At 36.3% G+C, this 23,752-nt stretch overlaps 1 protein-coding gene across 3 annotated transcripts in view; it reads left to right on the top strand.

Moving 5' to 3' along the window:
• The window catches only part of prkn (parkin RBR E3 ubiquitin protein ligase), a 157,796-nt gene that overhangs the window by 83,623 nt on the left and 50,421 nt on the right, over positions 1-23,752 (top strand). For all 3 annotated transcript variants that reach the window (XM_088610594.1, XM_088610592.1, XM_088610593.1), the window contains exons 6-7: positions 2,643-2,758; positions 8,560-8,696. In XM_088610594.1, coding sequence (XP_088466720.1) covers positions 2,643-2,758; positions 8,560-8,696 — 253 coding nt within the window. The remainder of the gene's footprint in view (positions 1-2,642; positions 2,759-8,559; positions 8,697-23,752) is intronic.

Raw genomic sequence — 23,752 nt, 5'->3', positions numbered from 1 at the left:
AGAATTTATGTTTACACTTCAGGTGTTGTGCTTTATGCAGTACTTCATTTGGAAATCATGGGGTACCGGAGATGAAGCTGACCTGGAGAGAGTGGATGTACAGTGTGCAGTGGTTGAACTGGAGGAGTTAACCATGACATGAGCATAATGTCAATTTAATGCACTTTCAAGTTACTGATTCTGAGCTAACAAATTCACAAGGTAAATTTACTTTAAAGAGATTGTGTCACTGCATTGAAACTCGAATAGTGTAGAATTCTTCCCCTGAGACCATCAGCATCAATGATTGAATCCCAGCAGGGGCAAAGCAAACTACAGTATATAAATTACTTAATGCTATATACTGTAGCCCATATGACAAAATATATCATTTTATTTTAAGGACACTGTACTGTCTTCTCAATTTACTCTTTATTTCGGAGGAAATGTGTTGTTGAATGTTTGAGCATGTGACATCAAAATGCAACATCCGTGCCCTATCAGTCTCTTCAATTCCTGACAATTAATTTAATGTCCAAAACCATAAGTGGATTAATGGCGTTTAGCCTCTTTGTTAGCTGTACAGAAAATCCTGTCTGTGGTGGAAATTTGTTCAGTTTCACAGGTTAGTGCTCTGCGGTAAAGGGTCCTCTTTAGCTTTCTCTAAGCAAAATGCACCTTGGTTTTAGCATGTGCAACAAGCTTTTTCGTTAGAGCCCTTTTTGTGTTTTTTACAGCTGGACGAGAGGAGGTCAAAGTTCATGTTACCCACTCTTTAACCCATTTCATGTCCGATGTTTCCTCTGGACTTACAGAGCTTACCTTTCTACATGCTGTGCAGCAGAGCTTTGCTGTCTCTATAATTAGGTTTCACTGAATTTGAATTGTTCAGTGATCCAAACGGTCATAAGCGCCTGCATTTCATTACAGATTACTATGTACAGCTGAAGAGCCAAAACACTGTTTCCAGCCTTCAGCATTCACTGTACTTACTAACTGACCAACCTTAATACACTTACTGTGTGGTGAAATATATGTACTGTACACCCCCTTAAGATTTTATGGTTTAACATCATATTTCATTCTTATAAAAAAAAGAAAAAAAAAAGAGGCTCTGTGACTTTTTGGCTAAGGATCTGGGCCTGTGGCTGGAAGGTTGCCGGTTCAAATCCCTAGGCCAGCAATGGAATCCTACTCTATTGGGCCCCCTGAGCAAGGCCCTTAACCCCAACTGCTCCAGGGGTGCCGTATAAATGGTATAAAAGCTTCTCTCCCTGTCTGTGTGTCTCACCCCAGACGGGGAGAGCAAGCTGGGGTATGCGAAAATACAAATTCCTAATGTAAGAAAATGTTATGGCTAATTAAGTGATCTTATATTTAGACATATTTAAGTTAGTCCTCAACAAGCCCTAATAGTAGATAAAACTAAACTGATTTGACAAATAACACACAAACACACAAATTTGTAACTAGTGGTACCCCCTTCAGCTGCAATAACTTGAATTATGTGTTTCCTGTAGAGATCTGTCAACTCTTACAATCAGAACCAGATACAAATCTTTATCAAAGAAAATAATGTATTCATGAAATAATTATAATGAAATAATAGTCGAAAATAACTCTAATGAAAACACATTTAGTCCCTGAACAAAAATGCATCTAAACTGACTGAAAATTGGTAAATATTTCATCACATGAAAATCTGCTGCAATCTTACTTCCAGCATTGTGCTTCTCTGCTGAGATTTATTTTGGCTCTTTTTGGTTAAGCTGAACAAAGCATTTAACCCTCTGTAGCATGTGCTGTGTGATTAAATATACATTATAGCCATGCTTGAATTAGGTCAGAAAATGTCCAGTGCACAGACCCAGCACATCTGCCCTTTTCATTTTTCCATACTAGTAGTTTTTGTTAAGACCAGGCACCTTTTAATAGTTCACAGAACTAAATTAAATCCCTAATAACTCTATCGTTTGCAGTTGCAATCATGTTAGGCTAAGAATTCATTTGATTACAACCTGCCCACTTTTAATCGTGTCCAGTGAACTTGTGCTCCTCAGCACACTGTACTATGCCCTCATGGCGTTGCATAGGACACTACAAAAAGGTTATTAAAAAGATATTTAGCATTTTTATTGTTCAGGTTACAAATGTAATAATTAATAATAATAATAATAATAATTGCTTACATTTATATAGCGCTTTTCTGGACACTCCACTCAAAGCGCTTTACAGGTAATGGGGACTCCCCTCCACTACCACCAAGGTGCAGCATAAATGTATACTTAATACTAGTAACACAGGTATGGTTTCTTAATTCTTTTAATTACTGTAATACCTTGAGTTGAGACAATAAAAAAGTATGTAGAGTTTTAAGTTTGTCTCCTGTCTAAGTATCTCAAAACTCCCAAGAGGAATTTCAGCCCATCTCTGAATATGTGAATCAGTTTTTCCCCAATTCATAAGATTACAGTAAATCCATGACAAAGTGACACATATCTGTCTTCACAGTCTGTCCCCAAAGGTGGGACTTCTCAGTTGTGTTGTTTTACCGACTTTAAGTTTTGCTTTTTAGATTGGAGAAATATTTTTTCCTCATCGAGCGCTGCACTATAGCGAAGGAGCGACTCTCAGTTGTTTCACCTCACTTTTCACTCTTGCAGGAGTTTTACCTGAAGTGTGGAGCCCACCCTACTTCCAGCAGTGATACCTCTGTAGCCCTGGACCTCATTACCCCAAACACAAGGAGGATCCCATGTATCACCTGTACTGAAGTGTTGTAAGTGTCCAGTTCATTCAGCCACAAAGCCTGAAGGGAGAGACATACTGTATTGCTCTCCACTGAAGGGAAGTCATTAATGATGCCCAAAGCATGAACGTGAACAAATAAGCTCTACATTCCACCTAAGCAACATGATATGGTTAATTTTTTCTAGCATAATGCATCTATAGTTTAAAACAATTAATGAAATTAAGGTTATTTGTGGATCTAATCCAGACATTTCTTGTACATTTCCTGGGCAGTGGCTTCAGGAACGGGGCTTGGTACAATAGCTTGTTCCAGACACTACTGCAATAAATTACATCCTGTTCTCAGTTCTAAAACATTTTATCTTAACTTCTACTGATGGTCTTGTGCTCTTGTTTTGCTCCTGGAAATAAACTACTGTAATTTTGACTTCAGTAGAGTTGACTCTGTCCTTGTGTGCACTCCTCTGCATACCACTTAAAAGTTGAAATTAATTTAACCTATCTGTGTATTATTAGAATTATTCTGACTATAGTCCCTCGAATTCTTTCTAAGGCAACAATGTCCTTTTATATAGTGTGGTAACCACAGCTGTATGCAGTACTCCAACTACAGGCTATAAGACGTAGAAAAACGTTAAATCTTAAATGATATTTCCTTTTGCCTAGTGTTTGAACTATTAAAAATGTAAAATATAAAGCCTCTAATAGCCTTGTAAATGTCAATTGTAATTGATTCTGACAGTGATAAACTGTCTCTTTAAGATAAATTCTTTTTTTTTTAAAGTGGGGCTTTACAGTAGCATGAAATGTAATGTAGGGTAACATGAGTGCAGTCTTTCATGCTTTACAATTGGACCCCTGAGACTAACTTAAGACTTTTTCAAAGATGCATTAGATGTGACACAGCCACTTGCAATCATGTCGCTGTAGTTTTTGTGGAAAAGTGCTTAATAGCTCAAGTGCTGTCTTGGGAACATTATTGCTCCTACTGATCCTATTAATTTAACCTTGTACATTTAAACATTTACAGACATTCAGAAAAACGAAATGCTGTTCTGCTAATCATAGTACATTTCACATTCACAGTTCTTTGTACTGTGTTCATGTAACAGGGCCACAAGGTTGTGCTACTCAGGTCAAGCCTTCTCTGTGTGATTGTATCAGCAGTGGGCTTGTTTGCTTGTGTTCCAAGTTTCTAAAATGGTGACCTGATGTTTTTAAACACAGTCATTTTTAGACATTGTTTCACAAATAATGCTCAGTGAATGACTAGAATTCTAGTCTGTCCTTGGATGCAAATAATTATCTATTTTGGTTCATATCATAAAGATATTGAGAGCTCTTCAGTGGTAACAATGATGGAATTATACACAATAAGCATGTTCTGCTTTGAAACAAATATATTTCTTTTTGGCCTTTTTTGTTGAAATGTATTAAACTGTGACAGAATTCATTCACTAGTTTTCTATTCACCTGAAAAGGAATTGGCTTGGCAGCAGTTACATGAGCAACACGCACTACTGTGAGCTATAACAGCTCTGGCTTATACAGTTCTGGGCAATCATAACATGAGTCAGTCATTTATGAATTAACATTTTGGGATGCTGTTTCAAATGAAAAAGACCTTTCGTGTATTTTATTACCCTTATTATATGTCGTTAGTCTTATCTCCCTACCATTGTAACCAGGTTTTATGTACATTCATCCTCAGTTTATCAACAGTGAATGATACCCTTGTTTATTCATCTAGTAGTTGCTTGATCGCAATCCGCAATCTCCCTATAGTCTTGCCGTAGGTTTATGACTAATGGTGGTCCTGAAACAAAATGCTTTGTTCATCTGTTCATTCACCCTTTATGAATGTTTTTCGAAAACAAGTGAAAGCAATATTTAAAAAATCTAATTTTATATGTTAATCTATAGTGTACATCTAAAATGTATGCATCAATTACTTAAGTGCCAATTAACTATTGGTTTAATGGTACCATGTCTATTAAAGCCTTTTTGCTAACCACATACAATATCTCCAGTGCACTGAAGAAGCATTTATAATATATTTAGCCTGGAGTAAAACCGATGATCATATTTAAATAAGGAGGACTAAAAGCATGTGCATGAGGTATTATAACATCTTTTAAGATTTCACTCTCATTTCTTTCAGTCATTGTGTGCTGTACATTATCACCTCTCCTTAGGCAATGTTCAACTGTAGAAAGATGATTTAATCAACATGAGTAAGTCCCCAGTAGTCAGCTGTTTGTTAATGGGAAAAGTTATGATCAGCACCTCAAGATTTGACCTTTTCTTGTGTAGGTTAAGTTAACAGTTTTCCTGTCATTAGCATGCTGATTGGGTAATAACAGTCCTGAATAATCAGGACACTGTGCCTTTGGAGTGCTATGGGCACATACTGCATCTGTCTTTTTCCTATTACATTTGGAATCATCATGTGTTTAGTGTTGCAATCACCATCAAATCACATTACTGATGCAGTTCCTGTTCTGTATAGTTCCTGTTCTATATACTGTACATGTCATTTGACAATCTGGGACCTCCATAGTGCTGTACAGGAGAGTTAGTCCTGATTGGAGGAGATAGACATCCTTCCGTGATGTCACTCCCAGTTTGACAGTGCCTGGCATGTCTTTGAAATGGTATTGTGTGTTGAACCAACCTAACCCCATGTGCAGCAGATTATGTTTTAAAAAAAGAATTAAAACATTGTCCAGCAATAAAAGTGTTATACTGTTATCTATTTAATAGTATAACAGTTTACTTATTTTTCCCCCTGAAAAGCTTAATGATCTGATCGAAACTGCAAAAAGAATGATAGCACAATAGCTACACTCTACAAGGAGATCTCAGATTAAATAGTACTTAATTGTACCATGAAAAAGTATTCATTATCATAATGATTTTATGCAGGTTGGTTTTGTTAGGAAAAACTAGGCCTGCTTTTTTATTTTTATGGTAATGTGTGATAAGCATTCATTAGCTAGCTGCATGGGGACGAGGTATGCTGGGCATTTCTTCTAAAGTGAAACAAAAAAGGAGAAAATGAGCTATTCACTGTCAGAAATTGCCCCTGAGCCTTCTGTTGCAGATGGAAAGGACTGGAGCATTTCATTTGATACACAGTTTAATTCACTGTTTCTATCTGGGAGGAAAAACTCCTTATGTTAAAGAGTGCTGTGGATCCAGGCTGCCCCAAGGTTGGCTCACAGCCCATTAATAATGCTTGTCATCCGGCCCCCTTCTGAATCAGCTTGACTATTTTATTCCCCCCGTGAGCTCCTTATCTAAACAAGATCAGTCTTCAAATCTTCCTGCATTTTCCCTGGGATTTTACCAACCTTTTTTTCTGCAGGGATGCTGTCTGTCTTTATCTGCTTTCTTGGGAATTTTCACCCATTACATTGATAAGGACGCTTTTTACTGCTTATTGATCACATAAGCAGGAAGTATTATTATTATTATTGTTGTTGTTATTATTATTATTGTTGTTGTTTTCTTTTTTTTTTAAAACGAATTTCTCCCAAGTCCTTCCCTTGTGAATTTCCTGACATTGGTTAAATAACTCTGAAATTCATGGTGAAAGAAATGAAAGACAGCAGAAATACGAATTGCAAACCTTCACATCACAGCTGTACAGTCATTCAAAGATTGGGAATGTGGAAAGTGTGACAGAGACAAAACCAGTACTGACTAATGGCTTTAGTTTTCATTTAGGTTCTAAGTAGATTTACAGTAGGTTAGATTTCTGCAATGTTATGAAAAAATGTAAATATATACTTAAAAAATAAATATTATCTACCATAAAATGATTATGATATGCATAGTGTATACGAAACAGTTCATTACATTTCCTGCCTGTTTTTTTATTGGTTTTACTATCATTTTTGGTTATTCCGAAGCCTTCACTGTATTGTCATTCTAATAAAAATGTAGGGCAGGAGTACAGTAATTTGAAATATAATGCATTATAATTTGAAACTGAAGCTGCTTGTTGAAATCTACATGTCTAATATTTCACATTACATAACAGTAAAAAAAAAACTTATCTTTTTACTAGGACCCATGTCAGTTTGCCTTACAGTTTGTTTTATATGTTTTTGTGATATTTCATTGTGTATCTTTTATTGTACTTTTATTGTACTTTTAGCTGGTTTTGGAAAGTTGTAAATGTCATTCATGTGAAATATATTTTTGCACTTTTCCCTCCAAATTAATGTTTCGCATTTACTTATTAAATATTTTTTTGCACTCCTGCAACATCCTTAGGTTCAATGGTTTGTAATCAGAGCACTTTGCCTTTTTATGAATAGTGCACTTAAGAGTAAACTTTGGAATGCAGTTGCTTAGCAGCTATTATGTTGAAGTGCTGTTTAATGTGCCCTCATGGTTGGGAGATGGGAGATAGGAAAGTGCTTCCGATAACTTTATTTACATCACTAATATAACAGCTCTGATAAAGAATTCATTAAGGGTTATTATTGTGTCTTAATGCACTTTAGTGTCCAATACTTTGCTTGAGTCCCTTGAGGAGAGAGTTATTCATTTATTCTTTGGACATATGAGACATATTCAATGCATATTGTGGTAAATGGAGTCAAATGTGAGGCTGTTAAATGCTGGAAACTTGTGCATGCTGTATACTGTCATTGTTGGGATTTCTCACAGTTGTTTGTGGTTTGTTTGGGGCATATAGTGGCTAAGCAATATTCGGACAGAAGCCCTTATTAAATTTTATCTATGAAAATTTACCATAGGGCTTCTACAGTTTTACTGTGAGAATGCCGTGGTGGACTATATGAATTACGACTTATAAGTAATTATTGTGGCATTGCCATGTTACAGTGTAGCAAAGCACAACAAATGTGTTTTCAAAACCATAGGGAAGTTATGTTAAAATCACAGTAAGAGTCTGGAAGTCCAATAGTAAATTCAAATTAAATTAAATGATAAAATTTTCATAAGCATGGGTTTGTAATGCTTTGGGATGAAACTTGTTTCTTAAGCTGCCTTGTGTCATTCCATCCTCTTTGTGAAAAAGATCTCCTCTGGGAAGATTAGAAAGGTGTTCTGTGGCCTTCACAGCCCTGCGCCTTTGTCAGTTAATCCTGATGAATTTTTTTACAGGAGCAGTTGGCCAAAATGCCCTTTGGAGGGCTTTTACTGGGCAGGTTCAGTACTAGATAATTGCGATAACAGAAAGTGTTGCTCTTTGGCCACAATGAAATAGCTGTCCTTCTTAACACCCTGAGCTGAGCAGGAGGTCAGTTGCTATAAATTGACACAAATGTTGAATTGCATTAAAGGTGTTAGATTTAAAACCATACCATGGATTTACAATTTATTAAGTACTTTTTTATATCAGTTACTCAACATTATTTAAAGTTTAAAAAAAATCTTTTATTATTAATTCCAGCATATTAAAAGGTTTGTCAAGCACATGTGAAATACACTGCACTTCCAGATAGTATTTAATGCACATGAGAGTAGCATGTTTTACATAGGCATTGTAGGCAGCAGTGTACCATTAGCTTGCACTGTCAGCCCTTGTTCATGACCACAATGTCCCTTGAATTCATTTGTAGGTGGTACTGGATTTCACAATTTTTCACAATTGCGTTATTTAAATAGCGCAGAGTACTCTGTAATTACAGTTTTCTTGTTATTTCTTTTGAGGGGTGGAATGCAGAACAACATGATTCATGGCCCATTGTGACCCCTAAGTCTTTTGGACAGAAACGTATATAATTTGCCTTGAAAGAAAAAGCTGTCTCTTTACATCTTTTTTTTCCCCATGTTTTCTGTTTGGTTTCCCAGGAATCCTGTCTTGGTTTACCAGTGCCCAGACCGTCATGTTATCTGCCTTGACTGTTTCCATCTGTATTGTGTGACAAGGCTCAATGACCGCCAGTTTGTCCATGATGTGCAGATTGGATACTCTTTGCCTTGTGTGGGTAAGTCTGCTCCAGTCACTAATACAGTGACTAATGTCTGTCATCCCTCTTCATTCTGTGGACTGTCAAAGGTGAAGGAGACCCAGCACTGGAGACAGAAGACAGGTCTATCAGCTAAACAGGTAAAGATTAAGAAATGTTCTCAAAGTGCAGCTGCAGCTTGAATGATAAACAAGGCAAGAAATGAGACTTTTCATTCAGCGTCGCTGCTTGTTTCTTTTATAGACTGCCAATCTGACTTGACATTTGCTTTGTTAATTTATTATTATTAATTTAGCAAAGGCACAGATGCCATTGTTATCTCAATGATGCACAGCATTTTGGCGTTTTTTTAATATTACTTTAGATATTAGAATACAGGAGTACATAATACCACAGTACTGAATTTATAGCATTATCCTTTTTAATGGAGATTTTAATGAGATTTTGTTTTATTCAGAGTAAGAAAGAACTGTTAATTTTTTATTCAGAGTGCTACATCAGAACAGCCTGCAGAGAGTACCAGGTTTTATGTACTTTAAATTTGTACGGGCAGTACAGGCTATAAAGTCACTGTGCAAGCTGTTTACCTTAAATGAAAGGCTACATTTTTTAAAGATGCAAAACATCGCCCTAATAAGAGTCACATCCACTTGTGGCATTTAGCGTTTAAGAACACAGCAGCAGCGGCATTCAGTGATTGATGACAGTGGTGGAACGACAGCACAGTGTGGAGATTGTATCAGACGCAATTGAACACAGACATACTCTCCCTGGTCACCTTGCTGCCCTATTGGCTCTGAGAATTTGTATCTGCCAGATGCCTGGCAGAAGGATGAGCATGTATCTATAGTGCACCTAGACAGTGAAGTCCATTCAGGAGTATGCTGTTTGTTTTAAAAATTGAAATGGAAAGTATCTCTGCAGGTGTTTAGAACTTTTATAATATTGCAGTACTAGGAAAAGATGCAAAACAAATTAATCCTTATTATGTATTCATAATAATCATTTCTATACACCTAGAATGTAGCTTCTTTCATAAATTAGTGTGTTTTCTGCATGGCAGAGGTCCAATTCCAGCATTCCCTAGCCAGAATAAGATACTGTAGGTTTTGGGCAATTCAGTTATTAATGTAACAGAAATGCAGAAGTCAATGTCAGCTCAATGGCATGTATTGTAGTATTTGATGGTTTGTTGTTAAATATTTAGTACTACAGTACATTTCAAGTGGAAACAGACAGAACTGCTTTACTAATTTCCCAGTCAATTGGTTTTGTATGTAACCTGCCACTGTAATATACTGTAATATATTTTACACTGTATATTGCAACAGGAATCAGGGAACAGCAAGAATGAATAGAGGTTTTCAGAAACACCTGACAAATATTCAGGATTAAGAATGTTTTCATAATTAAAGTAAATACTGAATTGAATAGAAGCAGTTTGGGTGACTTCTCCATTACGAAAGCTGACTTCTTTGCTATGGTTTCCTACAGTTATACCTTCAATATTTTATTATCCTGAATCATGAGAATACCGTTAATATAGTACATTATGGTCCACTTAACAAAGGCCTATGAAAAATCATGGTAAAAGTGCAAAATTACTATGACTAATTTACAGTGCAAAAGAGATTAATCTTTACATGGGGCACAAGAACAGAAGACTGGCCAATGGCTTCCCATCCACAGTACATCAGTGGTGTCCATTACCAACTGATCACATAACACGGACCTGTAAAGTAAATGGTTGTACAGGTGGGATGCTTCTGTTTTGCAGAATCAAGGACAACAGCTTGAAACATTATGTCTAAATAAATACAAAATACTAAATACAAAGATAAGTGAAAAAAGCAAATTAGAATAAGTGCCTAAGGAAAATGTGATGTCCTGTAAATTGTTTTTTTTTATATATATATAAATGTGACTAACAGACTGATAAAAGCCTGACAGTCTTTTACACACCAAAGAGTTTCAATGGAAGATGCAAGATACATAATGGGGGTATAAATGAATTGATTTGTTTTGCACTCAGTTTTGACCTTGCATCTGTCTCTTAGGTACCCAGTATTCACCACACAAGACAGCTCAGTTTCACATACAGCCCCCAGCATTTCTTCCTTTAACAGTCACAAAGACAGGCATTGGCCTTTCAACAGAAGCAATCCACTTCAGCTGCATAGGTGCCTTCTTTCTGGTTAAAGGTAAATTTAATTAAGTCCTGGAGGCAATGTGCAGCACTTGTCTTTTAAATATATTCAGGAAATCACATTGCAGCCTGTAACACAGCGGTGAATACAGTATTTATTTTCAGCATCGGAGCTGAGATATATTTTTCACTTATGAAGTAACCTGCTGTGAACACATAATCCAACCTCACCACCCCCACAACACAGCACATTATTTTGCGGGATTGCAAATTAGAAGTAATAAAATTTTTTTAGAATATCACATTTACCAGTGTCTTGCAGGCTTGTGTTAAAAGATTTTTGTTTATTTATGTATATAAATTTGAGATTACATTACTGCTCCTTCATTAAAGAAAAATTACTTATTGTAAGACTTTATTTGCTGAGAGAACATACAGTGTCTGTTTCTTGATGTAGTATTTTATAGCTAAGAATGTACTAGTTGCCTTTGATGTTACACTTAGTACCTATGCTTATTGTTTCCTTTATACTGAAGGTGTATGAGCATGATAAAAAAATGTATTCTTAAACAGTGAAAAAAGGAAAATTCCATCAATTGTTAGTTTCTCTTATGTCACAGTTGTGCAGTGGCATTGTCCTGATAATAATAAGAGTGGACAGAGGCTGATGCACACAGTGATAGTCTGTAGTTAATGTGGGCTGGTTTATTAGCTACAGTGAGGTGTTACACAGAGACATTAAGATTGTGTTAGTGTGTGTCAGTTTAGTACATACAGAGACACTCAGAATGTGTTAGTGTGTGTCAGTGTAGTACAGTACATACAGAGACACTCAGAATGTGTTAGTGTGTGTCAGTATAGTACATACAGAGACACTCAGAATGTGTTAGAGTGTGTCAGTACAGTACATACAGAGACATTCAGAATGTGTTAGTGTGTGTCAGTATAGTAAATACAGAGATATTCAGGGTGTGTTAGTGTGTGTCAGTACAGTACATGCAGAGACTCAGGATGTGTTAGTGTCTGTCAGTACAGTTCACACAAGCTGTGGTGTTCTGAAGATACTTAATCAGTATTTGATCTACTGCAGGTGCAAGATAGAAAGGTCAAGCATCATTTTGAAATGCCATGTCAGTTTTAAATAACTGGAAATAAGTGTTAATCTATGGAGATGTTGAATACACTTAAATAGTTGTAGGGAATTCCTTGGTATTTAAACATTTCAATGTTTAAAGGTGTATGGTTACTCCAGTCACTAGATAGGAATAATGATATGACTATTCATACATATTTTGTTGATGGCAAAGAAAAAACATATTAGATATTTAATTGCATGTACTGTACCTTAAAGTGATATTTAAACATTTAAGACCAGGGGCTTGCATATCTCAAAATACACAGCAAAGTTGGCTGGTTGGCCCAAAGCAAAAAAAAAAAATTCGCCTACTACCTGTCTTTCCCTTGTACGTCCCTGGATGTGTAAATGCAGTTGTCTCTTTTAAAGGATTGGTAAGTACACTGGATGGGCAGTTGACTAATTGACTGAGTACAGAAAATGTGGAATGCTTCATACTCTCATATCTTGCCATGCCCCAGTTAGCCCAGCCCAGACTGCTTCTACAAAGTTCATTATTGTGGCGTTGACAGAGATCTGCTCTGGCTCACAAGATGTACCATTAGTTTTACATCTCTTTACAGATTTGTTTCATTTTAACTGCATTACCATCAGACCAAATCTAGCAAGAATGCTAGATCTAAAATATAAGATTCAAGTAGGGATCTTCCTTTGTTCTGAAGTATATAGGGGCATAGACAAGTTTAAACTTGGCTTGTTCATTACATGTAAGAGATATTCCTGTAAATGTTTCTTTCTTTGCATGTGAACGTTATGTATAAAATACATGAAAATCACTATAATCACTATACTGTCCAAAATGTTCAGTCCACTGTACAAAAGAATTGTCCATTTGTAAAGCAGCAAAATATCGGATGTCCGGATAAAATTAGTCAAATATCTGCATGTAGTGTACTGAGAGTTGTTGGACAAAATGACAAATCCAATTAGTCCATGTTAATGACAAATTATAGTCTTAGTAACTCTTAAAGCATTGAAATTAAACTATATATTATCTGTATACATATATCCTTAGTCCGTTTAGTCTGTAAAGTCAGAAATGACCAACTGAAACTGGCATCTGGAACTAAACAGGCAAGCCAGAGATGATTCACAAGTCCTGATTTTCATGGCTCACACACAGTTACCACACCAATCAACTGAAGGGCTGAAAAAGATTTACAATTGGAGGATTACAGTTCTGTCTGAAAAGGAGGAATAAAGAGCAAAACAATAGAAAATGGAACTCCTACACTCCTTCAGAGTTCCACAATCAGTTCTAATGAATCCAATCAGCTGCTACTTGAAATACACAATCATCAGATCTGTGGGAAGCTGGGGGGGGGGAGGCATTCATCATTCATTCATTCGTCTTTTTCTCATAAATCACACCTCAGAGTGCTTGTTTTCTAAATATAATAAATCCGGCGCTTTTGAAACCAACAGTATGAGAACAGGAAATGTCACACTTAAGGTCTTTGAAGACGTAAAACTGATTGGCAGCACTGCCTTCTTGTGTTAGATTCTTCAGAGTGGATGGTAGAACAGTCTCTAAATACAATCTATTATTTTAATGAAAGGCATCCAAATTAACACAGCAGTTGTACAGTATCTTTTAAACTTGGCAATGCAGAGGAAAAATCAAGGATAAGTAGGTATAAGTATGTTGATTTAAATTATAATCATGCCTTCTTAATATCACCAAAGGATTCCCCCAAATTCCCTTAATTATCTCTGCTACCATCAGCAAATGGATATCAGAGCTCCAGTGTAACCACACTCTCCCTTGGTAAATGCATGTATTACAACTTTCTAATTGCCATGTATGATGGTGACCTTTGGGGACGTCCATAGGTAATTAGAACTTTGGAGCTTTCCTCCAGTAATCCTATAAGGACCTGTTAACTGCAACGGATTATGCAGTACTAATAGCTATTGCCTACGTGGTCTTAATTGTTTAAATTAAGACTGGAATGAATGTAAAAGACTTATAAATCTTTATGGGTCTGAAAGCATCCCTCCAAGGCCAATGAGATTAGTAAGCATTGTCCAGCTCTAAAGGTGCTAACATCTTACCATATGCAATAAACTACATCATCCTTAGCTCGCAAGATTTATTCCATGGAATAAAATGCTTTTTAAATTACATTTTTATTAATATAAATTATTAAAAGTCTATTTTATTATGTTATGTTAATCATTTACGTTGCACTTCTCTTTTTCCTATGCAGTCCTTGAGCCATATGTTGTGGTTATCAGGTTCTTAGCACGTGAGATAAACATGTTGATTACCCGGTGAGGGAGCTGTTTCAGCTTTTCAATATGCAATACGGAAAAGAAAACCTTATTGTTTCAATATTGTGTTTTTAATGTTGTGAGTTTTTATTCTTAAACTATATACAGTAAGACAAATCTGTTTAGAGCTCTGCCTGACAGGGAGCTTTGCCTGCATCTTATCCAAAGAGGTTTTTCTTATCAGTTGCTGTGCTTCATAATTTTGTTGTCCTGGGTTTTCTGGAAGTACGAATTTCACTTGAGAGTATATTGTTCTTCTGGTAACAAGCAACCCTTCAAAATGTCCAGTTAAACTCAAATTGAAAGTAAAAAAAAAGATTACCAATCTTTTTGGTAATTTTACCAATTGTGAATTATGAAAGTATGTTTTTCTTTGTTCCTCATGTAGTATTATAAAGAAGTTCAAATTATCCGAAAACATTTGGAAAACACAAAGAGAAAAAGTTATAAACTGTAAAGGATAAACTGTAAATGAGGCTGTCTTTTGCTCATCTAGTATAACACCAATAGTGCTTAGTAATGAAAATCTAGTTCAGTTTGAGGTCTGTAGTGCAGACATTGTTGGGCCCAATCAGGGCTATATTACTGGCTAACTATTAATAGATTTCTGAAATAGAGGCACACACTTGAATACTTCAGACAGGATAAGCATATATGAATGTTTTCTAACTGTCTGTGATATGTTCTATCTTTCTTCAAATTATTTTGACAATTTCCAAAAAAACTAATTAAACTCCCCCTCAATATTTGAATCTGAAATATTTAATACTGATCAAATAAGAGAACATCAAACATTTAATTCAAGCAGAATTTCTCAGATTGCACATATGTGGTTGTTTGTCTGAAGGATTTATTTGGAAGAGTGCCATGGGGTTGGTCTTCTGCTGAATCAGTGAATAGAATTGATCACTTATTGTTTAAATGAGATGCAAATTAGTGATTTCAAATGGAGAGAGGAGAGAAATAGAAAGGGAAAAATGAAAAAGACACCTGTGTGCTATGGGCAATTCAATAAAATGTCTGTTTCAGTTAAAAAATAATAAACTTAATAATAAAAACTGTTCTATAAAGCATTCAGAAAAACTAAAATATTTCTTTTTCATGGCAAAACTGATGCATTGACAGTAGAAGGTTTCTTTGTTTAGTTATTCATTCCAATCAGTGTGTTATTCAGTTTAAAATATAAGACTGTCACTGTGCAGTTTTTAAAAAGGTGGCTACAACACTACCCCATTAGTATAAATTCATTTTTACAATTTTCGGACAATAGTTCAGTTTCTCTTTTAATTGGGTCTACATGAATTTAAATTTTAGAATTTGAGTAAAGATTTTAGAAGAATGCCTGAAAAAGATAACTGCTCATTAAGGAAATTGCTAAGGTGACACTCACATTGCACTTGTTTCTAGATCTGGTTGTTTAATGGGCTTAGTTTCAAAAATCAAAATATTAAATAAGAAGTGCGTTTCCTTCTTTCTATAATTCCTGTACATCCTGTTATTCCTGCGTGGTCTGTAACCTTCTGGAGGATTCCACTCTCCGGGCCTGTTGAAGCTGGAATCGGATTTTGGTGTTATACTGTATGTGAGTGGCATCCTCAGAGTATTCTAAACAATACAGGGATTTTCTTTACAAGCCACTGATTAATAGCTTTACTCCTACTTTTAAACTCTGCCCACATCATGTGTTTCACCATTAATTGGGTTTACCCATTGACATGTTCCAAGGAGAATTCAGTTCTCTATCTGCAGACAGAGTAGTAGCTCAGTAACATCGGTCTCCTACCACACCCTTTGCTCTTTTCCTTGGACTGCTTGCCTAGAACACCTTGATCCCAAGCTTAACATCATTGAATCCACACTACCAAAATTCCCTCTCAATTCCCATGAGGAGTGTTGGGAAATGTGCCATTTTGGTGAAATCTGCCCAAAAGGCCCAAACATGTTGTGAGCAAATTGTTGCTGCTAATCCAGTATTTTACTTTATTATACGGAAATCTTATAATTTCATGAGCAATTCAGTTTATCCCACAAAAGGGATGTTATTTCCAAGTCATATGTCTGGCAGAAACCTTTTTTCATGAAATGCAAGGTGAGTCCCGACTTCTTTAAGATGTCAGTTCAGGCTATGTGGTTGCCTGACTGGAGCTGGGATTTCCCAGTGGTAGCAGATAATTGGCTCTGTGCTGCCAAGGAAGGCGGTGTGGAGTTGAATGGGGAATTCTTTGCTATTCCTGATTGGGAACTGGCTATAATTATCATGGAATGTATCTGTCCGCTGCATTACAAAAAAGCCCTGTTGTTTCCACTTCAGGACTAAAAAGGATTAATCTCTCCCACGCCATTGGAAGGGTTTCAACAGGGGGCACAGTAAATAAAAAATACAGTAAATAACATCTGTAGTGAGTTTTCTGACCTTAATTTGTTATGACTACAAGGCAAAAATTTGCCTGCAATATATTTATTTCTCTGGTTAAGAGAATGGTAACAAAAATACGCAAAAAAAATATCAGCAATGAAGTTGATGTGAAAAGCCAATGACTGTATTTATGGTGCAGAATTATAACAAATCTTTGTTATTAGACTTCAGAGTTACTTGACTACTACTGTAGGTCTTGGTAGAGATTTAAATGACAGTAATTGCTTGGAAATGAGTAGCTTGCTGTGTGTGCCCTGTAAATGCTTAGAAAATTGCAAAGAAATCCCAGGTAAATTATTTTGTGAACTTTTACTTAATTACAGGTGGTTTTAAACTTTCACTTTTCTTTATCCTCCTGAGGTGTCGAGATATCCATGTCAGTTTCTTTTGGGGTGAGCGGGTCTCCCTGATCAGAGGGCAGAAGGCTGATTACCAGCCCTGGTGTTCCCCCTGGGCTACAATGCCTGCAGCTGCAGAACTTCTCCCTATTTCTCAAAAGCTCGGGAAGGAGGAGTACATCATAAATGTCCTTCTGCATGGGGAATCTGGCATAATTTAGAGAGACAGAAAGAGAGTGAAAATGAGAATATAGTACAGCAGATAATTTTCCAGCATGTGATCAGGGTTAGGTATTTACTGTGGCTGGGTAGCCCGTGGTGATTCTTCATTTCAGACAGTACTCAGACTAAAACTTCTGCTTGTAATTATAGGCTAACGCTGGTTTGTGTTTGTGTCTAAAACCCAGTTAATGTGGAGCAGAGCGCACAGTTGTGGAGGATTGTATTAACCTCCTTTAAACCAGATGAATGTTATAGAAAAATGTCAGACTTGAGGATGAGAGGTGTGGTGGGGTGTTGCAGATGTGACAACTCTGCAGGCTGGCATGTGGTAACAGCCTCGTCATTAATCTAGTTCATTTAGGAACCTGGTATGAGGGAGAAAGCACAGAGAAATTGGCAGAAGTGACAGAAGAATAACAATTGGGTACCCCAGGCGAACAGGGAGCAGTTACAGATTGACACCAAGACACGGGGTGTGTGATAAACTGTGGTGTAAAAAAAAAAAGTGTGTTTTTATATCTGTGACACTCTCAGCTTTATAAGAATGCTGCCTGTACAGTATCTCCTGTAGTTTATATGCTTTTCAAATATCAAGTCTTTCATTTTATTTCATTCATTTTGGTCAATAGGGAAAGAAAAGCAGAAAGCAAAATCTCCAACTCGCTGCTTTTTAATGCGGAGACAGGTGACTATGAGAGTTATTGCCAGTGACTTGAAATTGAGTTTGCACTAACACAGTAGCAGAGAGAGGAAGATCACAGGATAAGTATAAAGACGTGTGCACTGCTCCCTCTTCTGTTTCCTAATGAGTTCTACAATGTCTGTAAAAAAGACCGCAGAGAAGAATAACTCTTTGATCTAAAGAAACATGTAGCATTTCACATTTTTCATTCTTTCTTTTTTATGCTTATAAAGATCAGATGAATGCCAAGACTCCACACTGTATAGACAACCCCCCTGCAGGACAGATAACTAATTAGGTTCTTCCATGATCCACAAAAATACAATTTGTTTATCATGGCACTTTTAAGTGTCTATAAACATTAACTTCAAGGATGGGTTTACATTTTTCATATCTTTTCCTGAATAATTTACTTGTACTGGACATGGAAATGCAGTGTAGTTCTTACTGACTTTATATAGTGTGTGAAATTATGACAAAAGTAAGACAAAAGTGGTCTTAAAAATCCACAAAGTAGATAAGAAACATATACATATAGAAAATAATGGTACAAGTTTGCAAATGAGTTAGGCAGCAGAAGCCTGAGTTAATAATTAGACACTTGCCTCAGTGTGATGCCGTGTGGGAGTACTGCAGCTGGCTCAGCATTGGATTCATTTTAAAGGCAGCAAGTTTGTTAATGGATTTTAGAGATAAGCCAACTCTTAGTGTTACACAGTTATTAGTGTTGCTATTTTGCACGTGCTTAAGTATGAGTCGAAATGCCATTCTTAAAATTGAATGTGAAATTTTAAAATGCATACATTTCATACTGTATTGTGTATTTGTCGTAAAGAAATTGTTTGCACGCTTGGTGGTCTAACCTTAAAAATATATGGCCATTCACTGCAGCATTAGCATCCAGTGTGAAATGCAACTGCTACGCAAGAAAATTGCCACACAATTTGATTAGGCACTGGGATTTACAAGAGCCTCCCTCCCTCTCAGGGAGGTTATTTTTTCTGGAAAGAAATGACAGGTGCATCAGAAGGCTCGACCTCCGGGAGCCATGTGGATGTCTATCCCAGAACCCAAAGCCCCCAGACTAAGGCACAGCTCTCTTTCCATGGAATCACAGAGAACGCGTTGCCTTGATGTTCCTTCCTTTCATGCTGCTTGTCTTCTGCACACACCTTAGTCGTGTTGTCATACTCTCGCTGTCTGACTTGGAACTGCAGTGATTGTAACAGGAGGGATTGTTCAAACAATAAGGTTTTAGTGAACGATCTACAGCCAGCATTCATTTTTTCCCCTTGAATTCCCTCTCAGGAAAGTTCTCATTTGCAGCAGGGACCGGCCATTTATCTTTCTGCATCTCACACCTTTCTGACAAGAGGTCAAGCAGCCGGCTGCCTCCTAAGGGTTCTTATTATAGTGCTTATTAGAACAGCTCCCGGGTGTCTGCTAGCCTCGCTAAAGGATACTCTTTGCGCTCTGTATTTGTATAGCATCAAATATGAAGGTAGAGAAGGGGAAGATTGTTACAGGAATGTTGATGTTGTCTCCTTAAAGTTTGTTTCACACACAAGGTTCTTTTTTAATTCTATATTTCTAGTTTTGTGTTTTTTTTCACTCTCATAAACCAGCATTGCCAGTTATTCATAGATTTGTCTTTACCTTTCCACCATCCTTGAGAGAGATAAAAACAGTGCACAACTTCCTTCAAAAGCAGTAAGTTGTTTTCTTCAGCACAAGTGTGACTGTTGCTATTGACTAGAGAACTGAAGCGGCTATCGCTAATAACCCTGCAAGCTCACAGGTACTGTACCTGCATGTCGCAGGCTTTAATGAAGCCTTGCAATCTGAAGATATTCTGACTACCATGCCTATCAGATTTGTTCACAGCAATAATAACTTAAAACTGACTTGAGTGGCTTAAAGCACAATTATATGTGTGACTACCTATTGATCCAAAACATCTTGTTTATTTTGTACATCTGCTAGGATTCTGACTCCAGCCTGGAACAGACATAGTGATTGAAGTGGCCTGTAAATCTGGTTTGAATTGATAATTACTTAATTAATGCAGCTAATAACTAAGTAACAACAAAAATACATGAGAAAATGTATTTTTTTGTGGAAAGAACAGATACTCCTGTTCAGTCACACATTCAGTCTGTTTAAAGTCTAGTTCAGTCTAGTTTAAAGGAAACATGAAAATTAACAAGTTCGAAAATGAACTAGTCAAAGGTCGTCAGTACTTTAGAACATAAAAGCCAAGACAGCAATTAAAGATATCAGTCCCACTCTCTGATACTTATCCCTTGTATCTTCCTAATTTAGAGACAACTTCAAATTCCAGGTTGGTTTATGTTTGAAGACGGATTGGAACAACAAAATGTATGCTTTGATATCATAGCTCTAAAAACTGCAGTTAATTTAAACTATTATCCTTATTCACTTATACTTAATTTCATAGACTCTGTGCTATGAAATTTGAAGTGAAAGTCTTGTCAAGAAAGACACAGATCTCAATTAAATCCTAGCTTTAAAATGCTTCAGTGATTAATTTGCTTTGGTGTGCCACTGTTTCTGTCACAAAACACTCACAGCTTGAGTTTACATGGAAATGAAAAGCATTGAAAGCATAGCAAAACATGGAAATGGTTATTCCTTTGAGGTGTAAAGATGTTTGAAACTTAATATAGTCTATATACTGTCTATGTTTTTAACATGTTTTCTTTGAAGCTGTTGAAATATGAATACTTCAAGAGTGGTCAGAATACCCCTAGTCAAAGGTGAAATTCTCTAAGCCTTTAGATTTTGATCCAAAAAGTATTTCTTTGACAGATTTTTTTTTGGTAAGCCTTTGAACTAGTCTTTAAATGTCTAGGGTTGCATTCCTGTAATGTGTCATTTGTATTGTGCCACATTTCTCTGTATCTTATGGTGAAGTGCTTGATAAAATCTGGAAGATTCCAGAATGATATCATAAATCATGAAAAGCTTTTTGTAACTTTCCACAGTATTTGACTTAAATAATCAAAAAAAGTCAGTGAAATCGACATACTTGGGCAGTACATTTGTTAAATATTAATAATTTAAGGATTGTTCAGATTAAGTGTTATATATAGTACTAAGATAAATTCTATATTTATTTAATCAAGAGTAATTTTTTTATTCTGTATTATAAACATAATTAATTTTCTGATTATTATATTATGAAATAATTTATACAATAGTATATCTAGAGAGATAGATTTAGTGGCATAAAATGCATGATCTGCATTTCTTACAGTAAGATGTTTGAAGTTACAAACACCAATATTAAGGTGAAATACATAAAATTCTTAAGTTTATTCACAATGTTTAATATTTAAGTCCTATAAGAAGGAAGCCTTTCATTTGATTCAAAGTTCCTGTTATACCTCTGCTTCCATGAATCCATTATGATGGATGTTTACAAACTTAACAGTAGATGTTAAGTCATTTGTTTAGTCGTGATTATTCAGAATTTGTCTCTTTAATTAGCACTTTCCCTGTGTGTCATTTTAAAATTAAACTTTTGTTTCGTTATTCTTTTAAGACAATCATGTGTCCTGAAGGGTGATCGTACAGTCGGGGTGATAGCTGCATGATTAAAAACGAAAGGGCTGTTAGTGAATGAAACGCATGATTCCTTTTGCCAGCTCTGTCCCCAGGGCTTGACGTGTGAAGCCTTGTTCTTAAGAAGATAAATACAGCTCTTCAGCCCTACAGGCACTCTGGAAATGAGGCATCAGATGTGGTTATTGCCACCACTCTCTTGTCTTCCACAAGGATGGTGCTATACATGTCTTACTTTATGTCTTAGTAATGGCATAATATTTATCTTTTTGCTTACACTGATGCTTCTTGAAATGCCTCACTTGTACTGTAAGACATAGGAAAATCTCCAACTAAAACATCAAGCCACGAAGTAGCTCCTAGCTGCAAACTAATTCCTCACTTGACTTTGACTGTGCCCACTGTTTTCTGTTGCCATGAATGGAAGCTGACATTTTGTTTGAGATCCGACTTTTTATGATTTACGGTCTTAGTGAAATCGTTGAATTTAAATTGAGCTTGGCCTCTGTATTACGGGTGAGTGAGTTTCAGATGTGATATACGCAGCAATTCCACTCAGCCTCACACCTGCAGCTGTAGTATCTTTACAATGCAAAGGCCCAGAGTTTCTGCCTTTGTGGTTTGGTCATTTGAGCAGAAGGTGTAGAAATGTTACTTATCCAGGATTAGAATAAATAAGAAAGCTAAAGTTCGAAGGTGCACTTTTGATTTTGCCATTAGTTGTGTCACCCAGCAGAGGAATCAGAAATGATGACATCAGCTGAGACAGCTGAAGCCAGCGGGTAATCACACCAGACACAAAAGAACGTCAGTATGCAGTTTCCCACATGAGAGTTAGAGAAATCAAAAGAACCTGCAGTGAGCTCATTTCCTGCACTGTACAAAAGAGAATGGGGAAAAAACTGAGAGTATCTAACTCTCAAGAGTGATAGAATGGTATATATTATAGTTACAGGTGAGACAAAGGAGCATCTATTTTACAAAATTATAAGCTCACGTATTATAGCAATTAAAGAAACTCATTACTCCGACAGTTCCTGTACTGTGTCCCAACTCGTTTGAGATTTTTTTAGTCCCAGCCTGGGGCCAAACTTGCTCAGCTGGTAACATCTTAGAGTGAAAAGAAAACGACATCAAAGGAGAATGTAGCATTTTTTTATGTTAAGTCTCAACTATATTTGACAGGAAAACTATATCACACCAAAGATGATTAAATGTGAGTCAGGGGTTGAGTCCAGGTATTGGACCTAACAGTATCTGCCAGATGATGAAAAAAACTACAGAAGACTATCATAGAGAAAACTTAGTAGTTGTAGGTAGAAAACCAACTTAAGGATGGCTAAGGATATTTTATCAAGTGGTTGGTATAAATCCTATTATCACATCCTGTGTATGAGATGAAATATGATTTCTCAGTTACTGCATACTTACCTGACTGGAGGATCTGCTACGGTGGTTAGGTCATACTCAAGTGGTAAAAAGCTGTGAAAAGACAATGTGGGGCCTTGAGCACCAACCTTCACAATATCAAACAGATAAACTGGTTCGTATTTGATAAGAAGAGTATTTTTATATGGCTTTGTAATCTCTTACCAAGCCTGTTTTAAAACCTAAAAATGGTTTAAAAGTAGTTGTACATCTTGATCTTCAGCTGCTCCATAATAATTATGTCCTTAAATGTCATGCGCTGCATGACAAGATTTTTTCATCCTGATCTTCAAAACAGGGAGCATCTGTGCATGCAGATGGTTAGCAGGTGTGGGATGGGCACAGCACCAGGTCACTTAGCATGTTAACACGTGTCCAATCTACATTTGCCATGAGAGGCATTAATAAAGCAATGTTTCTAGAACTGCAAGGAAGGGGAATAATGCAATTTAGTGTGCAGATTCTGATACAATTCCAGCCAAATAGAAATAATTGAACTGCAGAAAAGGAGGTAGTTAGCAAATCAGAAAATTAATTTTCCTATCTAAAGTTCACTGTTATTTTATGTATTGAAATTAAGAATTAAAAGGTTAGACAAAACAGTCTTTGAAATGCTGTGAAAAATGTATTTTACTTCGGTTTTCCCATTGAACCTACAGTAGTAAGCTAATACCAATCGTAGCCCAGTTAAAATAGGTGAAGGAAAGAAGAAAAGCTGATGTTAGCCTCTCTGGGGTATTCTACTGCTCTGATGTAGCTTTTGCTTTTTATTGTTTGTCTTCCTTTCATCTAAGGCTGAAAAGATATTGCAATAATACACTTGTGACCATACAGCCTCTAAACATGAG

The sequence above is a fragment of the Lepisosteus platostomus genome, chromosome 17 (assembly GCF_059453375.1).
Source record: "Lepisosteus platostomus isolate fLepPlt1 chromosome 17, fLepPlt1.hap1, whole genome shotgun sequence".
NCBI lineage: Eukaryota > Metazoa > Chordata > Actinopteri > Semionotiformes > Lepisosteidae > Lepisosteus > Lepisosteus platostomus.
This window is presented reverse-complemented; position numbering and strand designations above follow the sequence as displayed.